Source organism: Tupaia chinensis, unplaced genomic scaffold (assembly GCF_000334495.1).
Source record: "Tupaia chinensis unplaced genomic scaffold, TupChi_1.0 Scaffold000047_1, whole genome shotgun sequence".
In the NCBI taxonomy this organism is placed as follows: domain Eukaryota; kingdom Metazoa; phylum Chordata; class Mammalia; order Scandentia; family Tupaiidae; genus Tupaia; species Tupaia belangeri.
The window spans coordinates 414237-434349 of record NW_006159505.1 but is presented as its reverse complement, the minus strand read 5'-3'; the positions used below and the strand labels follow the sequence as shown (position 1 = coordinate 434349).

Here is a 20113-nt window from a genome sequence, read left to right as displayed (position 1 = left end):
TTCTGACTATGTGGCAACTTGGCATGTCTGTGGGAAAATGACTACAAATCTCATGTTTGCTGAGACCTGCAGTGAAGGAAGAATTATTTAAATGGCTTCAGGTTCAGTAATGGTTCAGTAACGTGGAAGTCACTGGAAGTACATGGAAACATTTTGCTGAGCTCGCATATTAAAGAGGTCACAGGTTATTTACCTTCCTGAATGGCCATTATATCTACAACATCAAGAATGATTTTTAGTATATTGCATGTTCTCAGACATGATGATGTTAGGAAAAAAAATCCTTTGTCCGTGGATTAGAATTTATTAGATTCTTGGTTTTAGAACCTAGATTTATAGGAACTCAGGTGGTTAAAAGGGTAAAAAGAATATAATTTAGAACTAGAAAGTTCTGAGTTTGAATTCTAGCTCTGACATTTACTTATTTCTCTGTGTGATGCACAGAGTTTGCCTAGGATGATTTACTTTCTTCCTTGGTCAAGTTACTGCTTTCTTAATTTTCTGCCTCCAGTTCTGCAAATAGAGAGGAATTATTTGTCTTTCATGAGAAAGTTATGAGGTTATAGAGTAAAACAGTGTCTGCCTTTTGGGTGCATTGCAGAGTGTACTAACCCATTACCTCTACTGGATGAATGAATGGCTGTTGACTTAGGTCACTCTGAGCCTAAAGGTGTCTCCCTTAGGCTAGAGGCTGTCTCCCATCTAGCTTTTTCTTAGCTTATTAAGGTATTTTATCCAAGTATTTACCTATTAAGTATCTGTCTGCAGATTCTGAGCAAAGATGTCAGAACCAGAATTCCTGAGAAATCTGGAGCCCAAAGGGTCTTCTAGTGCAGCTGTAACTTTCACTTTTAACAACCTACTCAGGAGGACGAATGGGACTGAGTTCATTGTTTCCTTTCCAAAGAAGAAACCTGGTCCTTTCCCTGAACCCTTGAGATTTGGTAGAGGTTCTGTATGGCCACTCTCAGGGAACAGAAGAAGATATTTGGGATGCCAGATTTGATATCATCTAGCCTGAGGCTTCACTAAAACACCTCGTACCCAGACATGATCAAAGGCTTCTGAGGAAGCAGGCTTTCCTTCTCATACAGAGGTGGGGTGAGATGAGATGGGTCCTAGGGCACTATTTACCCTGAACAAATTAGTACTTTACTCAGTCCCTTCAGTCTACGTGCTTTCCCTAATCATACTAGTTTCATTTGGTTTGGCCACTCTCTCCTCATATGTGTTTCCTCTGGCTAACATTGAATAGTCACGATGAAAGGAGAACTTTTGACTTAACCAAGTTTATGCCTGTATATTTTAGCAAAATATTTGGCCCATAATGCATGCTCAGCGACAAGATGAAAACTTTAATCTTCCAGAGAACCTTCCTAGATGGACGTTACACCTTGTTGCTTATTCCTCTGTGTGATGCACACAGTTTGCCTAGGATTATTCTTCCTTTTTTGTTGTCCCTATGGCCAATTGTTGAGTGCTCTGTCTAGCTGTCTGATTCTGTGTGTGAGTATAAGTTTCTTTCCAGTCAGAGTTAGAGTTCACTGAGAAAGGTATCCATGGATCTCTATCAGAGTAGGAATACCTGCTTATTGGTGAGGGATATTTCTCCTTGTCAGACCAGTAGCCCTATCTTTTTTGTTTTATCAAGGTCTCCTGGAAGGTAGAAACAACATAGGTCAACAGAGTGGGATTCCTTAGTTGGCTATCATCTCTCTGGTTGCTGTATTTCCCATTAGCCAGGGTCTCCCTGAGCTTTGTTCCATAACTGCATCATAAGTGGAAAATGGCTTAGTTATTCCACCATTTGACTTGTGCTATACCTCCTTATCAAAGTGAAGGTACTGTTGAATGTGGAATTATGTCTTCCAACCCTACTGGGGGTCACTAGTCTTGTCAATATTGCCCAAGGGCAAAGGGGAGAGGAAGATACAAACCCAAGTTGTGGTTGAAGACTTTATGATGGAGCAGGGCTCCTCTTCAGCAGTCGGAGGGCCCCATCCCGAATCTGCTTGGTCTTCATGCCATAGATGATGGGGTTAAGCATGGATGGTACAATGAGATAAAGGTCAGCCAGGAGGATGTGGATGTGCCGGGGCACATGCTGGCCAAAGCGCTGTGTGTAGAATGAGAAGAGCCCTGGTGTGTAGAACAGCAGGACGACACCCAGGTGGGAACCACAAGTGCCAAAAGTCTTAGCCCTTGCCTCCTTGGAGGAGAGGCCTAACACAGCCCGGAAAATGAGTGCATAGGAGACAGTGATGCAGATGGAGTCAGTGCCTACCACCAATGTGGCTGCAGTGATGCCATAGATGTTGTTTGGCTGTGTGCCCCCACAGGCCAGCTTCACCACAGCCATGTGCTCACAGTAGGAGTGTGCCACCACTCTGCTACAGTAGCTCAGTCTTGCCAGTAAACAGGTGAGTGGAGTCATGAGTCCTAAGCCACGAATCACAGCAGCAGCTCCCAGCTTGCCCACAGATTGTGGGGGCAGCAATGATCCATGGTGCAGAGGCTTGCAGATAGCTAAGTAGCGGTCAAAGGCCATTGCTAGTAGGATACCAGATTCTACAGCTGAGAAGCCATGGATAAAGAACATCTGGGCAGCACAGGCCCCAAAGGTGATCTCAGCAGCATTTGCCCAAAAGAGTGCAAGGAGTTTGGGTATAGTGGAGGTGCAGAGCACCAGGTCAACAGTGGACAGCATACATAGAAACAGGTACATGGGCTGGTGCAGAGCAGGCTCTGAGTGTACTACCACTAACACTGCCATGTTGCCCAGAACTGCCAGGGCATACATGGAACAGAAGGGAAATGCAATCCAAAAGTGGGATGACTCCAGGCCAGGAATTCCCATGAGTAGGAAGGATGTTGGGTTCTGATGGGTGTGGTTTGTGAGTTGCATGGCTAGCCTGGGGTAGGGTGGATAAGGAAGACCTCACTGCTTTGCTTTGAGATCTAGGAAGCCCTGAGAGATGAAGCAGCTTGGATTCGTCCTTACATTTTGGCCAAATTGCAGGAGGAAATACATGAGTCAGACTTCACGAGAAACATCCAGGATGTGAAGGTTGTAGGGCACTGGGGAATGATGCAAGGGGGGAAATGGGTTAACATGATCAAGGTTCAAAAGAGCCTTCTTCACTCTGTCTGATTCAGTGATGTCTAGGCTGCTGGCTGAGATGAGTGGCATGACTGTAGAACCCTTTTCTTTGTTAAGGTGAGTGGCTAGAAACTCAGCTTTCTTCTCTCTGTAAACCCTTTCTTGCCCATACTCTAGTGTTATTTTCTTCTGATTCATCTGTCTGTGTGACAATATAAAGGTATTTTTCGTTTTGTTTTGATTTGTTTTTGTTATAGAGTGCATGCATTCACTAGAGGCGGGGGGGGCAGAGACAGAGAGAGAGAGAGAGAGAGAGAGAGAAATCACCTCACAGGAGGATGTTCATGCAGCAGTCCCTTCTCCTTCAGTCTCTTTTCAAGATTTTGGGTATGCACACACACACATGCCTGGAGTAATTTCCACGATTCTAGATCTGGGACTCAAACCATGTAGTCAGCCATGTGGGATCCAGCACCTTAACCTCCACGCCGCCTGCTGGCCCATATAAACGTAATTTCAATGATGAAAGGTCAGGTGGATTCGATGGAAGCCTCAACTGTGATTGCTTTTCAAGATGAGAAGATGAGTACTGAAGGGAAAGAAGGAAAGGCAGGATTATCTTGAATAGATTTTTTCAAGGCATTGAGCCCAGGACCTACATTCTGACAGGTGAGGGGCTGAGTCTCTTGTAGTCTGTTATAACCATAAGGTTGCCTGGTTCATGTTCAGTACTAGGATCCTGTGCTTGCCTGAGGTGTCTGATAGGGGTGCTGGTAGATAGGTGAAATCCTGCAGCATTGTTCGATGGTAGTTATCAGACTGACTTGGCCATAATGGACTTATGGTACAGTAAGACCACTGGAAAATGATTGTGTGCAAAGGACATTCGAGTCTCACAAAAAGCAAAGGTGCAGAAAGAAAGAGAATGAGAAGTGAATTGTAATAACTGGGAATCATTCCTTGTAAACAACTATGGAGGCCACAGTTAGTCAAACAACAGTACTGAGGTTCTACACATTCACACACCTTCTATCCATTACTCACACACTCTCTTCTCGTATAGTCCCTCATTTACATGTTCCTTTTTGCTTTTGCTTGTCTATCAGCGAGACAATAATTGACTAGTTGGCAGAGGGGAGATTGAACAAAAATGTCAGAAACAGGAGGCCAGCAGGTGATGTAGTAGTTAAGGCACTGAAATCCCACATGGTTGACCCTGGTTTGGGTCCCAGACCTGGTGACTGGAAATCATGCCAGCTGTATGTGCATATATGCCCAAAGTCCTAGGAGAATGGAGGAGAAGGGACTGTGGATGGCCATTGCCCGGGGGAACAATTTCTCACTCTTTCTCTCACTGTCTCTCTTTGCCTCTCTGCAGCGAGTGCATGTGCTTTATAGCAAAAAACAGAAAACAAAGCCAAAACAAACAAACAAACAAAAAACTTAAAAAACCCCCTCAGGCATAGAATAGTAGAGGAAGAGATTAAGGGGAAGAAAATATAGGAGAACAAGAAGCAGACATAGCCATAAGCAAGAGCCAACAAGACAAGAGGGAGAAAATGCCTCTTTGACAGGGTTTCTGATATAATGAGATGCGACTGTCTTCTCCTCACTAACTGAAACAGACAGAGGCACTAACTGCACCCTCTGGAAGTAGCCTATTTATATCTCTAATTGAAAGCCACAATACTCCTTGCGATTCCTATCCTCAGTTACCCATACCCGGAGACCTAGACAACTGCCTCAGAAAGTGGCAGAAAGGATAAGGTCTTCTAATGTAATCCAAGGAATGACTGTGGACCAGGATCTGTTTTCATCTCAGGGCCAAGGGTGGCCAACACTCTGGTATTGAACAAATTATCGAGTCCCTTTTTTCTGATCATCTTTTCCTCCATGTGTTTTCTGCTTTCTCTTCTGTGATGTCTCTCTTCCCAAGTTTCCACTATGTAGCCTGGGACCAGATATCCCCAGAGGAGAGCTAAGCTTTTTGGTGATTGAAGGGTCTGGGACTGAGGAAATCTGAATGTGGGGTACTTTGTGAAAAGGTATATCTAAAGGGGTTTTGTTTTATGAATGAGCACAGGTGTGTATTGGACCGAGCCTGTGAGTATATCTATATATGTTGCTGTGAAAAATTCATGAGCACTGCAGAGAAGACACAGACACATGCGTTTAGATAAAACATTAGGGCTATTTTCTTCTGATTCATCTTCCTCCTAAGATTAGTCAAGGAGTGACTCCCAGCCTCCTCCAGATTACTTTCCTAAAATAAAAACTCTATTTCACACTCCCTAGCCCTCCATCTTGTTCTACATTTTCTTAGCATGTGGTATAAAAAAGATTTTACCTAAAATACGTAATGAGTCTTCAAAAAGTTTGTGGAAATGCATATTATAAAAAAACTGTGCATGGATTTCTAATTTTTTTTGCATCAAAGTAAACTCATTCTTTAATTTCACTTCTCCATGAATGTTCTTAAGTTCTCATGCATAAGAATAGGCATTCATAGGGCATCAGGTGGTGTAGTGGTTATGGTGGCTGGATCCCACATGGCTGACTGCACAGTTCAAGTCCCAGACCTAGCGGCTTGTGCATGTGTGCATATGCATGTATGCCCGAAATTCTAATAGGAAAATAGATTGCAGTGTGGTCATTTTCCCTGGGAAGTGTTCTCTCTCTGTCTTTCTCTCTCTCCCTCCCTTCCTCCTCCAGTGAGCACATGTACTCTAAAGCAAATTAAAAAATAAAAAACACAAATAGGCACTCAAAGACCAGAAACAAGTTTGTCTTGTGAGAAAAGGAGCAAGTACTTAATCACCGAAGGTAGTCTTGAGCTTCTGGTAGCAACCTATCAAGAATTTAGCACTCTGATGGATGGCTGAAGTCAGCCTGACTCAAATCCCAGCTGGAGGACATTAAGTTAAATGGAATAAGTCAGGCACAGAAAGAGAAATACCACATATTTTCACTCTTATGTGGAAGCTAAAAATGTTGATGTCAGAGCAGTAGAGAGCAGAATAGTGTTTACTAGAGGCTGGAAAAGGTAAGATGGGTGGATGGAGAGCTGTTGGTTAATGAACACAAAATTATAGTGAGACAAGAGGAATACATTCTGAGTTTCTATGTCAGAGAAGGGTGACTATATTTAGCAATGACTTAATCACATATTTTCAAGTAGCTAGAAGAAAGAATTTTGAATGTGCCCAACACAAAATAATGACATATGTTTGAGGTTATAGATAGGCTAAATACCCTGCTTTGATCATTACACATTGTATTCATGTATAAAAAATTACACTGTATTCCATAAATATGTATACTTATTATTTATCGATTAAGAAATAAAATAAAATTATGTAAGTTTTTAAAAATACAAACCTGCCACTCACCAGCTGGGGGATGTCAGTTATGTAAATTGCTTAACCTGCTTCCTTATCTGTGCCCAGAGAGGACGATTCCTATTTCATAGGTAGTGTGAGGATTTTTATGGGAGACTGTTCTCTGAAGAGTCATTTGCACTACATGATACACACCAGGGTCAAAAAGTGTGATTTACTCACCTCGCTGTGGTAGCTAAAGCAGTAGGGAATTGCTGTGCAATATCAGAGCCATACGGAAGGTCTGGATTCAGATCCGCATGGATCCTGAACACTCGTCATGCCAGCACTGGCCTGTCATTCTGACTGGCTGAGAGGCTGTGGGATATGGAGGAGGACTGCAGCATAAGGAGACCCTGTCAGGGTGTATCTCTTTCTATCATTCTCTTGAAGAAAGAAATAAACTTTTAAAAATGTGAGATTAACTCTTTGGTTCATTTGCAGTGTGCCTACTGCAGGGTTGAACACATAGAAAGACTTACCAGGTCTAGGGCAGAGAGTGGTAGTAGAGACCCCAGGTGCTGCAGGGCTTAGAGTGTGGGAAGCAAAAGAGCTTGAGTATTTATTCTGCTATTAAGATCCTACCTGAGATTATTGGCTCCCTGGGGATGTGGACACTAAAAAGACTTCTGGGATGCTGGAAAGAAACAGCAACTTGAATCTAGAAAATTTGGGGTCTTGATGGGGGAGGGAAAGAAAGAACAGAAGAGAAAAACATACCCTGAGAGTTCAGTGTGGGTAGAAAGTGGATAGGTGGAGAGTTTCCTGAATACAAATAATCTGAATGGTGCTTTCCTCCTTTCTTTCTTTTCTTTTTTCTTTCTTTCTTTTTTTTTTTTTGTAAGAAATACATTTTAGAACATTTTTACTAATTTTTCCTGTACTATTTTCCTGTTTAATATTTTTATTTTTCAAAATATTTTACTGTTTTTTCCTTCTAATCTACCCCCTCTCTCCCAAATATTGGCATCTCAGTGTTTTATTTTTGGGGAAGCTACTTAATTTTTCTGAATGTCAATTCTGTAAAATAGGGAGACAATAAAAATAAAATGAGATAGTATATTCAAAATATTTATCATTTTGTCTGGATATGCTAAAAACTCGATAAAAGGTAAAGTTTTTACCTTATTATTTAATATAATTTAAAAATAAGTTACTGAACATTTAGTATATGCAAAGAACTCTGCTAGATTTTAGGGCATAGAGTTGAAGGATCATGCCCCTGTTTTATTTTTTTTAGTTTCCATGTTTTTTTCCTTTTAAAAATGTATTTATTATCATCATAATCTTATTTATATTACATTGAATCACATATAACTTTCCAGTGTATTTCATTTCTTTTTCCAGAAGAAATACCATGCATATCAATCAATACAGACATTAAAATCCCCATTTTATCATCCAATAGCTTTTCATTTTTCCCCAATTATTATTATTATTATTATCCCAATGATTTTTTTAAATAGTCAATCACTATTTATCATTTTGCTTGTAAAAAGACTTTATCCAACACCAAATACATCTCAGACCAATCCTGTTGAGAATACTATACATGTCATCATCAACAGGTAATAAACCATATCTGTGTCCCACTAATGTCATGCCTTTCTATTTTTTCTCTTGCTATCCTTCTCTATACTCTTCTCTTCTCCCACCCCATTCATGCCACTATTTTTAAGAAGGTCATAGCTGGGTTTGGAGGATGGAAAGACATATAAAATTCATTACAATGCAATGAAATATACGAAGACATAAAAAAGACACAAAAACTCATTCAGCAGAGGAGGAGTTTGCTGTGTAAGAGTTAGTCAAGGATCTAGAGTTTAGAAATAATAAGTGGGCTGGTGGAGAGGAGGCTCTGGAAGAAGAGACCACATATGTACATAGGAGGCAAAGAACTATGGGCATTTTCTGGGGATGGCTGAATACAATTCAGTCAATCTTTCCATGGGCTTTTAAAATACTCTGAGTCACACACAGCAAGTGTCCTTTTTCTCCTCTTGCCATATAATGTCTTATTAAATGTTATTTGTGTGATACAGCTCACTCTAAATCTTGCTGGGGTGACCTTGGGTAAGGTAAGTAACAACACCTAGCCTTTCATTCTTCTTTAAAAATAGGGAAGGTTCTCATGAGATACTGCATATGGGATGGCATGGTAAGTTCTCAATAGATTGCTGTTATTATGATGATTGCATTATTATCTTATTTATTTTATTAAAAATATTTATTTATTTATTTTACTGGAGATAAGTTTGATTACATTATTTTCTTTCAGTGAACTTCTTATGCAATGGATTCCATAAAGGCGGAGACTGGAGTGACTTCATCTCTCTTTCTTTCGCTGATAGTGTTTAAAAGAAGATTGTGATTATTAGGTATTGGAGGAGGGCTGTCAAGTAAATGGATGGGATTCTAACAGAATGTAGGCCAGGCAGACACAAAAGTTAATTTCAAACAATAAGCAAGTCAAGGAATGTACACTGACGACTTAATACGTATCTGACATTGTCTTGGAGACATAGAGGTTTGACAAGATGTAGGCTTTTCAGGAGCTTTAAATGAAAATGGTGAAGGGAAGACCTAGTGGGAAATGGCATGGCCCAAATAATAGAAAAGAGGGTACAGACTATTTTCTCTGAGTGTATAGGGCCCCTGGGACCCACACAAAAGGTAGATATTTCAAGAATTATAGCTTTTGGGGATTCTGAATTTTGGTCATTCTTCCATTAGTGCTTCCAGAGATACAACTTATTCTCAAGTGGCAAGACAGAAAAATGACATAGTTCTTAAACTTTCTATCAGTTCCACAGTGCTCAGAGTCAAGTCTCAAAATCTCCATTATCTTGATGACTCTCAGGGAAAGTAATTTCTCAGTGTTAACATAGAATACCATTGGGCAGATATTATTTAAAAAACAGCATTTATTCTACAAAAAATTATGAGCATCCACTACGTGTCAACATTTCTTTAAGTACTGGGACTACATTAAAGACAAAGTCTTTTCTCACTAAATGTCTGTGCTATTAAGAGGGATGTTCATTTAAAAATCAATATATAACATTAGTGGGTATTAAAAAGTGCTCCGGGGACCAGCAGGTGGTGTAATGGTTACATCACTTGACTCCTATTATTGTTGACTGTGATTTGAATCTCCCACCAGAGACTTCAAATTCATGGTGAGTGCATGTGTGTGCATGCCCAAAATCCCGAGAGTAGAAGGGATTGCAGCATGGCCATCCCCTCTGGGAGGTGATTTCTTGCTTCTTGTCTCTTTCTGTCTCTCCAGTGAGCACATGCACCTTATAGTAAAAATCTCTTAAAAAAAAAAAGTACTCTGTTGAAAACGATGTATATGATGGTATCCTTGATTAATTGTCATGTACCACATGCATACTTCAGAAAAACAAAATGTGAGCCATAAGAATGTACAATGATGAAACACTGTTAAAAAATGAAAGGGAAGGCCTGAGCAGCCGGGCCTGCACGGCCGGGGCTCTGTTCCGCGGTCTGCAGCCTGGGCCGCCTGGCCCCCGCTGCGTCTCCGGCACTGGGTGTGTCGCGCGCTCCGGGCTGATGCGGACCAGTTGAGGTCACCATCCTTCCTTTCTCTGGCCAGGCGGGTGAACGGGAGGTGGCGCTGGTTCCCACGCACATTCGCACGCTTGGCTGCCGGGCCTGCGCGTGGCCCCCGGGCCTACGCATGGCTGCAGGGCCTGGCCACTGGGCCTGCGCCTGCGCGTGGCCCCCGACCACAGGCGGCAAACTGAAGCCAAAAACAAGGAATAAGGACTTGCAACTATAAGCAACAGAAAGAAACTTTAGCTATCTTAAACCAATTGAGAAATATATTGTATAGGAGGATTTTCTCTACCTATGGACAGTGAGAAGATGATGGTTACTCATCTCTGCTTACCAGAACCGCTTTCCTAAAACTGTATTCCACGGAGACTCACCTACCATTGTGGAACTGCACGAGACCCACCCTTGATCCAACCTTGAATGGAATCTATGTTCCCTATTGTTAAAAACTTTAAACTTGTGGCCCCTCTCCCTTTACTTGCATGTATCACATTTTCAATAACTCCTCTGGAAGACAACTGTATATAGCAGAGATAGTGTAATGGGAGAGGGGGAAAGGGCAGAGGGTCAAACATAGGATAAAATATATATATATATATATATGTATACATATGTAGGAAAGTAGAAATGGAATATTATTGATGATAACATGCTTGATTAAGCCACTATGCAGTTTATCCTAGATGGGAAACCACATTTAGTATGTTGTGATGATGCTCAGGGAATGTATGTTAGGTGTAATATAAAAAAAAAAAAAGTTGCAGGAGGAAAAAAAAAACGGTAAAATAAAAGAAAAGGAAAGAAAAACGCTATTGAGTTAGCATGGCTACTATTAGAAAGACAAAAGATAAAACCTTTTTCTTTTTTTTCCTTTATTTTTATTTATTTATTTATTTTGCCATAGGTCACACGTGCTTGCTGAGGAGGGACAGAGAGAGAAAGTGAGAAATCACATCCCAAGGAGGGTGGCCATGCTGCAATCCCTTCTCCTCCATTCTCTTCTCAGGATTTTGGGCATGCACACATGCATGCCTGGCATGATTTTCAAGCAACTGGTCCAGGGCTTGAATTGTGGCAGGCCACATGGGAGTCCAACTCCTTAACCACCCTGCCACCTGCTGGCCCCTTGGTAATAACTTTTTTTTAAATTGTCAGTAGATGCCTGTACTTGTCAAGAGAGACAAAGAGAAAGAAAAAGAGGGAGAAAGCATTTCCCAGTGGGATGTGGTCATATCACAATCTTTTCAGCTCCATTTCTCCATCCTGTTAAGATTTTGAGCATACACACATGTGTACCTTGTGTGTTTTTCAAGGTTTCAGTGCCTGGATTTGAACTACATTTGGCCATATGGGATTCAGCTCCCTTATCCTCTAGGCCACAGGGTAGTCCATGATAACAACCATTGAACAAGATGTGGAACAAAGAGAACCCTTTTATACTATAGGTGGGAAGATAGGATGTGGGTTGTAGAGATATTGGTCAAAGATACAAAAATATTCAGTTTGGAGAAATAAGTTCAAGAAATCGGTTAAAATAAGAGAACTATAATTAATAACAATGTATTATCTTCTTGAAAATTACCAAGAGTAGAGTTGAAGTGTTCTCACCACTAAAAACTAAAAAAATATGGATAATGTATACATTAATTAGCTTGGTTTAGCCTTTCCAAAGGATATATATTTCAAAACAACATGTTGCAATAAATATAATTTTTGAACCACAGGTTGCATGTGTGTGTGTGTGTATGCATACATGTGCCCATATGGGTGAGAAAAAAGAGAAGGACAGTGCCCCAGGCAGAAGAAATGAAAGATGCTCAGGCCTTGATGTCTGGGATGTACTTGGTGAATCTGAGGGACAGCATAAGGACTGCATTGGGTCAGTTTCTGAAGTGAAGTGACTGAGAAGAGATGTTAAGAGACGAATTTGGAAAGGTAGCCAAGGTTCAGATAATAAATGGTGGTCTAAGGCATGATGAAGACTGGATTTTGTTTGAACTACAGTGGCAACCTGTTGGAAATTTTTGAACAGGATTCCGTTGGACTGCTACTTAAACTTGAAAAGGTCTGCTCTTGGTCCCACAGAGTAACAAAGTGGAAGAGGGTAACTAGTTCAGATGCCATTGTTATAATGACAGTGTACAATGAAGGTGGCTTTGACCAGAATGGCAGTAGTGAAGGCAATGAGATCCAAGTGGTTACACTTGGGATATACTGAAGATGCAGAAGACTGTATTTTTTATGTATTAATCAAGTGTAGAGTTATGAGACTATGTATGCTAGGTTTCAAGGAAGCCTGCAATATGAGGAACTGGGTGAATGGAGGGTTGCAGTGCAGTTGGAAACACGGAGAGAAAAGTAGGTCTACAGGGATGGAAGAAGAGAGGACTTAGTTCTGTTTTAAACATGAGAGCTTGGACATATGTATTAGATATTCAAAAATAGTTGATAAGCAAAAAAGTTTTATTTACCAATTTGAAGTTCAGGGGAGGTATCTGAGTTGAAAATATACATTTGGAAGTAATCAAAGAACAGATAAAATCTCTTCTAAAGTATTATTATAGATAGAGAAGAGACTCTGAGGTGAGGAAGAGAACTAGTCAGCAGAAGAAGGCACTAGTGGGGTAGGGAAAAAAACTTACAGTGAATATTACTCAGGAAATCAGGAAGTAGGTAGTGCTCAAATGCCAAATGTTGATTTGGAGTTGAGTAGTATGGGGTTTAAGAATTGATTACATGTTTGTGTTTTGGTGCTAAAAAACTGAATATCCACATGCAAAATAATGGAACTTAATCCTTATCATGTACAAAAAATAAAAGATCTGAATAGAAGATCTAAAGTTAGGGCTCCATTCGTATAGCAAAAATCTCTCTCTCAAAAAAAAAAAAAAAAAAAAAAAAAAAGAAAAAAAAGAAATGTCTCATGGAGAGTTTTTTTAGAGCAAGAATAGGGGCTTCTGTAAAACCAACTTTTCATTTCAGGACAGTGACACAGTAGCAGACTCTGAGACCAGTCATAGGAGAAAAACATCTTTTTTTTTTTTCTTTGCCGTAGAACATGTGTGCTTACCGGAGAGATAGAGAGACAGAGACAATGAGAGGGGAAAGTGAGAAATCACACCCCAAGGTGTATGGCCATGCAGCAATCTCTTCTTCTCTATTCTCCTCCCAAGATCTTGGGCATGCATGCACATATGCCCGGTGTGTTTGAAGTCACTGAGCCTGGGACTGGAACCATGGTCGACCATGTGGGAGTCCAGTGATGTAACTGCTGTACCACCTGCTAGCCCCCTTCCTTTGGTATTTTTAATAGTTAATAATTATTGAGTAATAATCAGCAAAACCATTGATAATTATTTAATTATCTCATTTGACCCTCCCCCAGATTATTTTCTCAATAAGAAATTAATCTATAAGAAGTCAATCTAAGAAACAGAGGTTAAGTGCCTGTCAAGGTTATAAACTGGGATGCAAATTTACATCTCCCACTCACAACTTTAACTCACAGACTGTCCACAAAACAAAACAAAACAACATAGAAAACCCAACCCAAATAAAACAAAACAAAAAAACCTTGTCATCACCTTGACTGAGTTATCAGTACTGAACCCCACATCTGTAAGCCACAATCAGAAAGTGCAGAATAGGCAGCTGTTTGTGTATTCTAAGGAGGCTCTATTTTTCAGAAGGTGCTGTAGGAAAGAAGTCGAGAGTACAGAGAGGCACAAAGAATATTGAAATCAGACTACACCGTGCCTTGAGGGAGGCATGATTAAATGCCACAGAATAATGAGATAGTAGGGTCTGTAGGAAGCCAGAAGCAAGTACTTCAGAAGACTGGACCTGGACTGAGAAGGCCTCTAGGGTCATGCCCAGAGAACAGGCCAACCCCAGCACAAGGCCCCTTAGGGATGTTCCTAAGGAACAGGGCCCGCTGTTCCCTTTCACTCTGGGGATAAGAGCAGCCTATTATGAGGATAAAGTCAGACCCTTCCTTTCTAACTCCCTCTTTCCCAGTATCCTCTCACTGAGAGAAGAAACCTGCACCTATTTTTCCTGCAATGTATAGAAAATGAATTGAGCCTCAGGCTAAAGGGTGAGAGCATGCTGGACTAGTGGTAGTCAGGGAAACCAGGCAGTAAAGGCAATTTGTGGAATTAGGGACAAGCAGACCAGGGAGGGCTACTTATCCTGGGATCAGCTGTTCCTGGGAAGCTAGAAACTGAGGGGTACATGGGGGACACATGTACAGGAAAGAGTCCAGGGCATGTAAGCTGTGGTAGCAGAGGAAACTGGAATAATCAGAATAATGGCAGACATCAAACTGAATAGTAGCCACTAAAAGGAATAACTAAAGGCTGAGTTGAGAACCGATAGGGAAAGTGTTCAATGTTTCAGAGGAACAGGGTGGGACATGGTGAGGAGCCATAGACTCAGAGGAGACCCTGACCTCACATACCTCTTATGCCCCAACAAACAACTTATCTCTGTCTCTCCATCATTTCACTGCCTGTCTGTCTTCTACCATTCTTACCCTTGAACATCTCTGTCTCACAGGACATCTTTCTGTCCTCCTAAAACACATTATCTTCTACAAGCTTTAAACTCTCTCATCCCACTATTGTGAGATGCCCTTATTTTGTCATGTGGTCTGGTGCTCCCTTTTGTGTAGTGCATTAGAGATCACATTCAGGCAACCTTAGCTGAATAACTGAAACCATGGTAGTCACGTCCTTCCTCTATGGTTACTTACTTTCCTTCCACATTCTGAACCCATCTTAGTTGGAGCTACTGTAAGAGTTCAGGGAAAAAAAAAAAGCCTAAAATAAGTAGATGGAAATGACAGATCAGGTATACTTGCTTATTAAACATTTAGCAACGATAAGCTATTTCTTTGTCCTGCCTGGAATCCTGGAGTAGGAGTCAGAAGATGTGCAATGTAGTCCTAAATCATCTGTTTACTTCCTCTGTAATAATTTGGATATTCAGTCTCCTAACTCCATCATTCTAAGGTTTGCCTTCTTAGGACAGAGATGTAGCCTAGAAATGGATAATGTCAATGACTGAATGAGTACTCAATAGTTTGTAAAGTTTCTAATAATAAGAAAGCTTTTATTTTGATCTAAGTAACAAAAATAGGTAAGTCATTTCATAGACTTTCATCCGTCTCAGCTTGGAACACATGGTGGTATATTATGCAATAGTAGGGAAGGAGAGAGTTTCTCCAGGAAAGGTGTCATTTAAGCATTCATGTATGTTAATATCTTGGATTGAGCCAATATATAGTGTATTCAGGATGGGAAAATTCATTTGATATGCTGTAATGATAAATAGTGATTGAATGTAAAAAAAATAAATTAAAACACTTACTGAGTGCCAACTGTGAGTTGAGTTTGTGAATACAGAAATGCATAAGTCGCAGCCTTTGTACTCAAAGTAATCACAGCTGGTCCATGGACAAACATGCAAAGGCAGCATAGACTGTAAGTATTATCTTTATTCAATTTAATGTATTAGTGATTCTACACAGAAATGACTGAGCAAGTCTGCCTAGAGCTGCCTGAAGAGACTGCACCAAGAAAGTGGTAAGACCTTGGCTAAATATTAAAGGAGGGGGTGGCGCAGAGGGAGCATTCCAGTTAACAATGGTATAAGTCACAAGCATGACTCTTTTTTTGAAAATTTTATTTATTATTATTATAACTTTTTATATTACATTAAATCACATATTTCTTTGCAGTGTATTACATTTCTTTTTCCAGCACAGTTACCATGCATATCAGTCAAGACAAAGACATTGCTATCCACATCATCACTATCAAATAGCTTTTCATCAATTTTTTCAGATGATTATTATTATTTATTCTCTTTATTTTTTTAAACATGGGATCACTATATATCATTTGGATTGTAAAGACAATTTACCCAACATGAAATATTTCTCAGACCAGTCCAGTTTGTGAATACAGAAATGCATAAGTCGCAGCCTTTGTACTCAAAGTAATCACAGCTGGTCCATGGACAAACATGCAAAGGCAGCATAGACTGTAAGTATTATCTTTATTCAATTTAATGTATTAGTGATTCTACACAGAAATGACTGAGCAAGTCTGCCTAGAGCTGCCTGAAGAGACTGCACCAAGAAAGTGGTAAGACCTTGGCTAAATATTAAAGGAGGGGGTGGCGCAGAGGGAGCATTCCAGTTAACAATGGTATAAGTCACAAGCATGACTCTTTTTTTGAAAATTTTATTTATTATTATTATAACTTTTTATATTACATTAAATCACATATTTCTTTGCAGTGTATTACATTTCTTTTTCCAGCACAGTTACCATGCATATCAGTCAAGACAAAGACATTGCTATCCACATCATCACTATCAAATAGCTTTTCATCAATTTTTTCAGATGATTATTATTATTTATTCTCTTTATTTTTTTAAACATGGGATCACTATATATCATTTGGATTGTAAAGACAATTTACCCAACATGAAATATTTCTCAGACCAGTCCAGTTGAGACTATTATACATGTTATCATCAACAGGTTAGTGGGACACAAGCATGACTCTTTCAGGAAATGGCAGATAACCTAGTGTGTACATTATGGTGAATGCTTAGGGGGAATAGAAGAAATGTACTGAACAGTTTAGGCAAGAACAAATTTTTAAACATGTTTAATGGTTTCTATTTTCCTTGTAGCAATGGAATCCCATTACTGGTTTTTTAGCAGGGAAATAAAATGTGTGTTCTTTCACATGGTAGTGGACAGGTTGAGCAGGGATTAAAAACTATGCAAGTATTTATAGTGACATGGACAAAAGATAAGGAGATGTGAATTAGGATGAACTGAAGATGAGACAAGAAGAAAGACAATTCAGGGCAGGATCAGGAGTCATCATCAACTGGGATAGGGCTCCATGGACTTGAGCATCTCTCAGAAGACTATGACTACAGTATTGTGAAGGAAAAGTGAAAGAAGATGAAGCTGAAAGGGAGTGACGAGACCATGCAAGGGTTGGGATGTAGATTTCATCCTAAGTACAATGGTAATCCATAAAGGTTTTAGCCAAGACCTAGCATAATATAACTTGCCTCTTAAGGTGGTATCATTGACTGCAGTAAAGAGAATGGCTTATTATAGAGGGTCCAAGATTCACATCACAGAGACAAGATAGGAGGCTTTTGTCTTTCAGAAAGAAGATGATGGCTATTTAATTGAGTGCTGGCAGAGAAAATGGAAAAGAGCAAGGTCTGAAATATATTGTGTAGGTTGATCACATTTGCTAATGAGTTGCATATGAAGGGAGAGGTAAGGGCTGGAATCAAGGATTACTGCTGGATTTCTGACCTACCTGCAGGACACACAGTAATCACATGTATGGATCTGGGCAAGGCATGGAGAGGAGAGATTTTTTTGGAAGAGAAACCAAGCCTCCGATTTGGCCATATTTTGTTTGAGATGCCTGTGAGACATCTAGTAGATGTCCAATAGGCAGCAGGATCTACTAGTCTGCAGTTCAGAGTAGAAGTTCTACATTAGAGAATTTTTTGAACATAGCCGGTAAAAATGTCAAGAGGTATAAAAAAATCACCTACAGAAGTGTGAGAATAAAGAGGATAAAAGAGGAGTGAAATGCAGGTGAGAAGAAGGGAAAAAAGAAACAATGACGGGATCAGTATCAGGGGAGCAGTGGAGGTAGAAACTACATTGGAAGGGGCTGAAAATGAAATGAGAGATGAAGTAGAGAATGAATCAGCCAATATTTTAAACAAGTTTTGGCATGAAGGGGAACGAAGTTTAGGGTTGTTAGATTTAGCCAGTTACAAGACCAAGGAATACAGGATTGTGCTGATGTTAATGAAGACAAACTTAAAATTTTTTTTTAAGGTTTTGTCATAGAGTCAGAGTGCTCGCCAAAGACAGAAGGATGGTCACCCTGTAATCCCTTCTCCTTCATTCTCTTCTTGGGATTTTGGGTATGCATGCACACATGGCCAGAATAATTTTCAAGCTGTCAGGTCCAGGACTCGAACCATGGTTGGTGATGTGGGAGCTCAATGCCTTAGCCACTGTGCCACCTGTTGGCATTTAAGATACATTTATTAAAGGGGATACATTTATGTGAGAGGGAGAAGATTGTACATAATGACAAATAGCATATTTATAATGCTTTGCAGTTAACCAGGGCTGTTCTCATATATTATTTTATCTTCTCATGATAAAACTTAGTAAGGTTGTCATGGAAGAAATGGCATTGACTTCATTTACAGGCAAGAAAGCTAAAATCTTAGAAATATCAGTGATTAGTGCTACTTTGGTTGATATAATGGTGGCACAATTAGTACCTAAGCCCAGGTCTTTACATTCTAAACTTTTTCTCTGTACCGTAATAATAAGTTTGAGCTCTATTTCTATGTGGGTCATATCCCAGCAAATTGAATATTCTGGATTTGAATTGCTTTTGAAGTAGCAAGGTGAAGGAAGAAGCATCTAATGAGTTAAGACACCACAATTAAAGACAGAAAACCAGAGTTCTTAAGGGTCAAGTTTAACCTTTGACATTATCCAACCATGTGATGATCAGTAAATAACTTAAACTTTCAGTAAATAACTTAAACTTTCATTTTTTCTCCATTCAAAAAAGTGTCTACATTTTCTGAGAACTCACTATGTTTTAGATTTAATCCAAGTGTTTTAAGAGACTATCTAAAATATTAGGGCCCAGCAGTTACCGTAATGGCTATGTAGCTGGACTCCCATGTTGTTGACTGCACTTCGAGTCCCAGACCCGGTGGCCTAAACTCACGCTGGGTGCGTGTGTATGTGTGCCCAAGATTCTGAGAGGAGAAAGGAGGAGGAGGGAATGTGGCATGGCCATCCCCCCTGCGGGGGAGGGGTGATTTCTCGCTTTCTGTCTCTCTGTCTCTCTGTCTCTCTCTGTCTTTCTGGTGAGTGCACATGCCCTATAGCAAACAAACAAAAAAACCAAAAAAAACCCCAAACAAACAAAAAACAACTCTCTAAAAAAAAGTGATTATCTAAAACATTAAATAAAAATTTGAAAATAGAATTTAAAATGTTTATTAAATGCATAAAGTAAAATAAATGTCTTTAAAAGAAGTGTTTTATTCAGAAACTGGTATTAAAAAAGAAGAGTGCACAGGTCAAAATTTGGGGAAACAAATGTTTAAGCATTTTCAAAGGAAAAGATGATTAAAGGTAAAAATCAGGTAGAAAGATAATTAGCCCAGATAGAAAAAGAATAGTGTGGGAACCAGCAGATGGCATAATGATTATGTTACTGGACTCTCGCATAATCAAGTGTGGTTTGAGTACCAGGCAGTTTAAACTCATGCCAGGTGTGTGTGCCCAAAATCCCTAGAGGAGAATGGAGGAGAAGGGACTGTGGCATGGTCATTCCTCCCGGAGGGATGATTTCTCACTTCTGTCTCTCTGTCTCTCTGGTGAGTGCATGTGCCATATAACAAAAATCTCACAAAAGAAAAAAAATAAAGAAAGGAAAAGAAAAGTGTGAACGTCAGGGGTCATTCTTGCAAAAAGGTGGGGGTGAAGAATGTCTTCTGAATGTCATGAAGGCTAGGAAGGAGATCAGGTGAAGAGATGGAAGTGAAATTAGGAAGCTAAGTTAGGTGAAGTAGGGCAGCAAACTGATTTGCCATGTTTTCAAGTTAGCTGGAGGGAGGGCTTTAGCTGCAGAGATTTGTGAGTGTAGAAGAATGACCTATGGAACTGTTGCTATATAGGACAGATAGAACTTTTAGGGAAGTAAATTATTAGAAAGTACTATATTTAATTTTTTTAATAGGACCAGATGGTGGCATGGTGGTTAAGGTAGCTGGATCTCACATATCTGATCTCTCATTGTTTGAGTTCCAGAGTTGGAGGCTTGAAAACATGTGTGCATGTTCTCCAAATCCCAAAAGGAGAAATGTAGGAGAAGGAATTGACCATTCCCCATGGTGGGTGCTTTCTCACTTTTCTCTCTCTGTCTGTAGTGAGTGCATGCACCCTATAGAAAATTAAAA

At 40.0% G+C, this 20113-nt stretch overlaps 1 protein-coding gene across 1 annotated transcript; it reads right to left on the bottom strand.

The window, feature by feature from the left end:
- Window positions 1-1957: 1957 nt before the first annotated feature.
- Window positions 1958-2905, bottom strand: LOC102477076 (putative olfactory receptor 52P1). The gene has a single exon (XM_006141122.1). It carries the CDS (start codon window positions 2903-2905, stop codon window positions 1958-1960), a length of 948 nt encoding a protein of 315 aa, XP_006141184.1.
- Between the last annotated feature and the right edge of the window lie 17208 nt (window positions 2906-20113).

Coding starts and splice junctions, on each gene's coding strand:
- LOC102477076 (XM_006141122.1), bottom strand. CDS start 2,905: ATGCAACTCACAAACCACACCCATCAGAACCCAACATCCTTCCTACTC.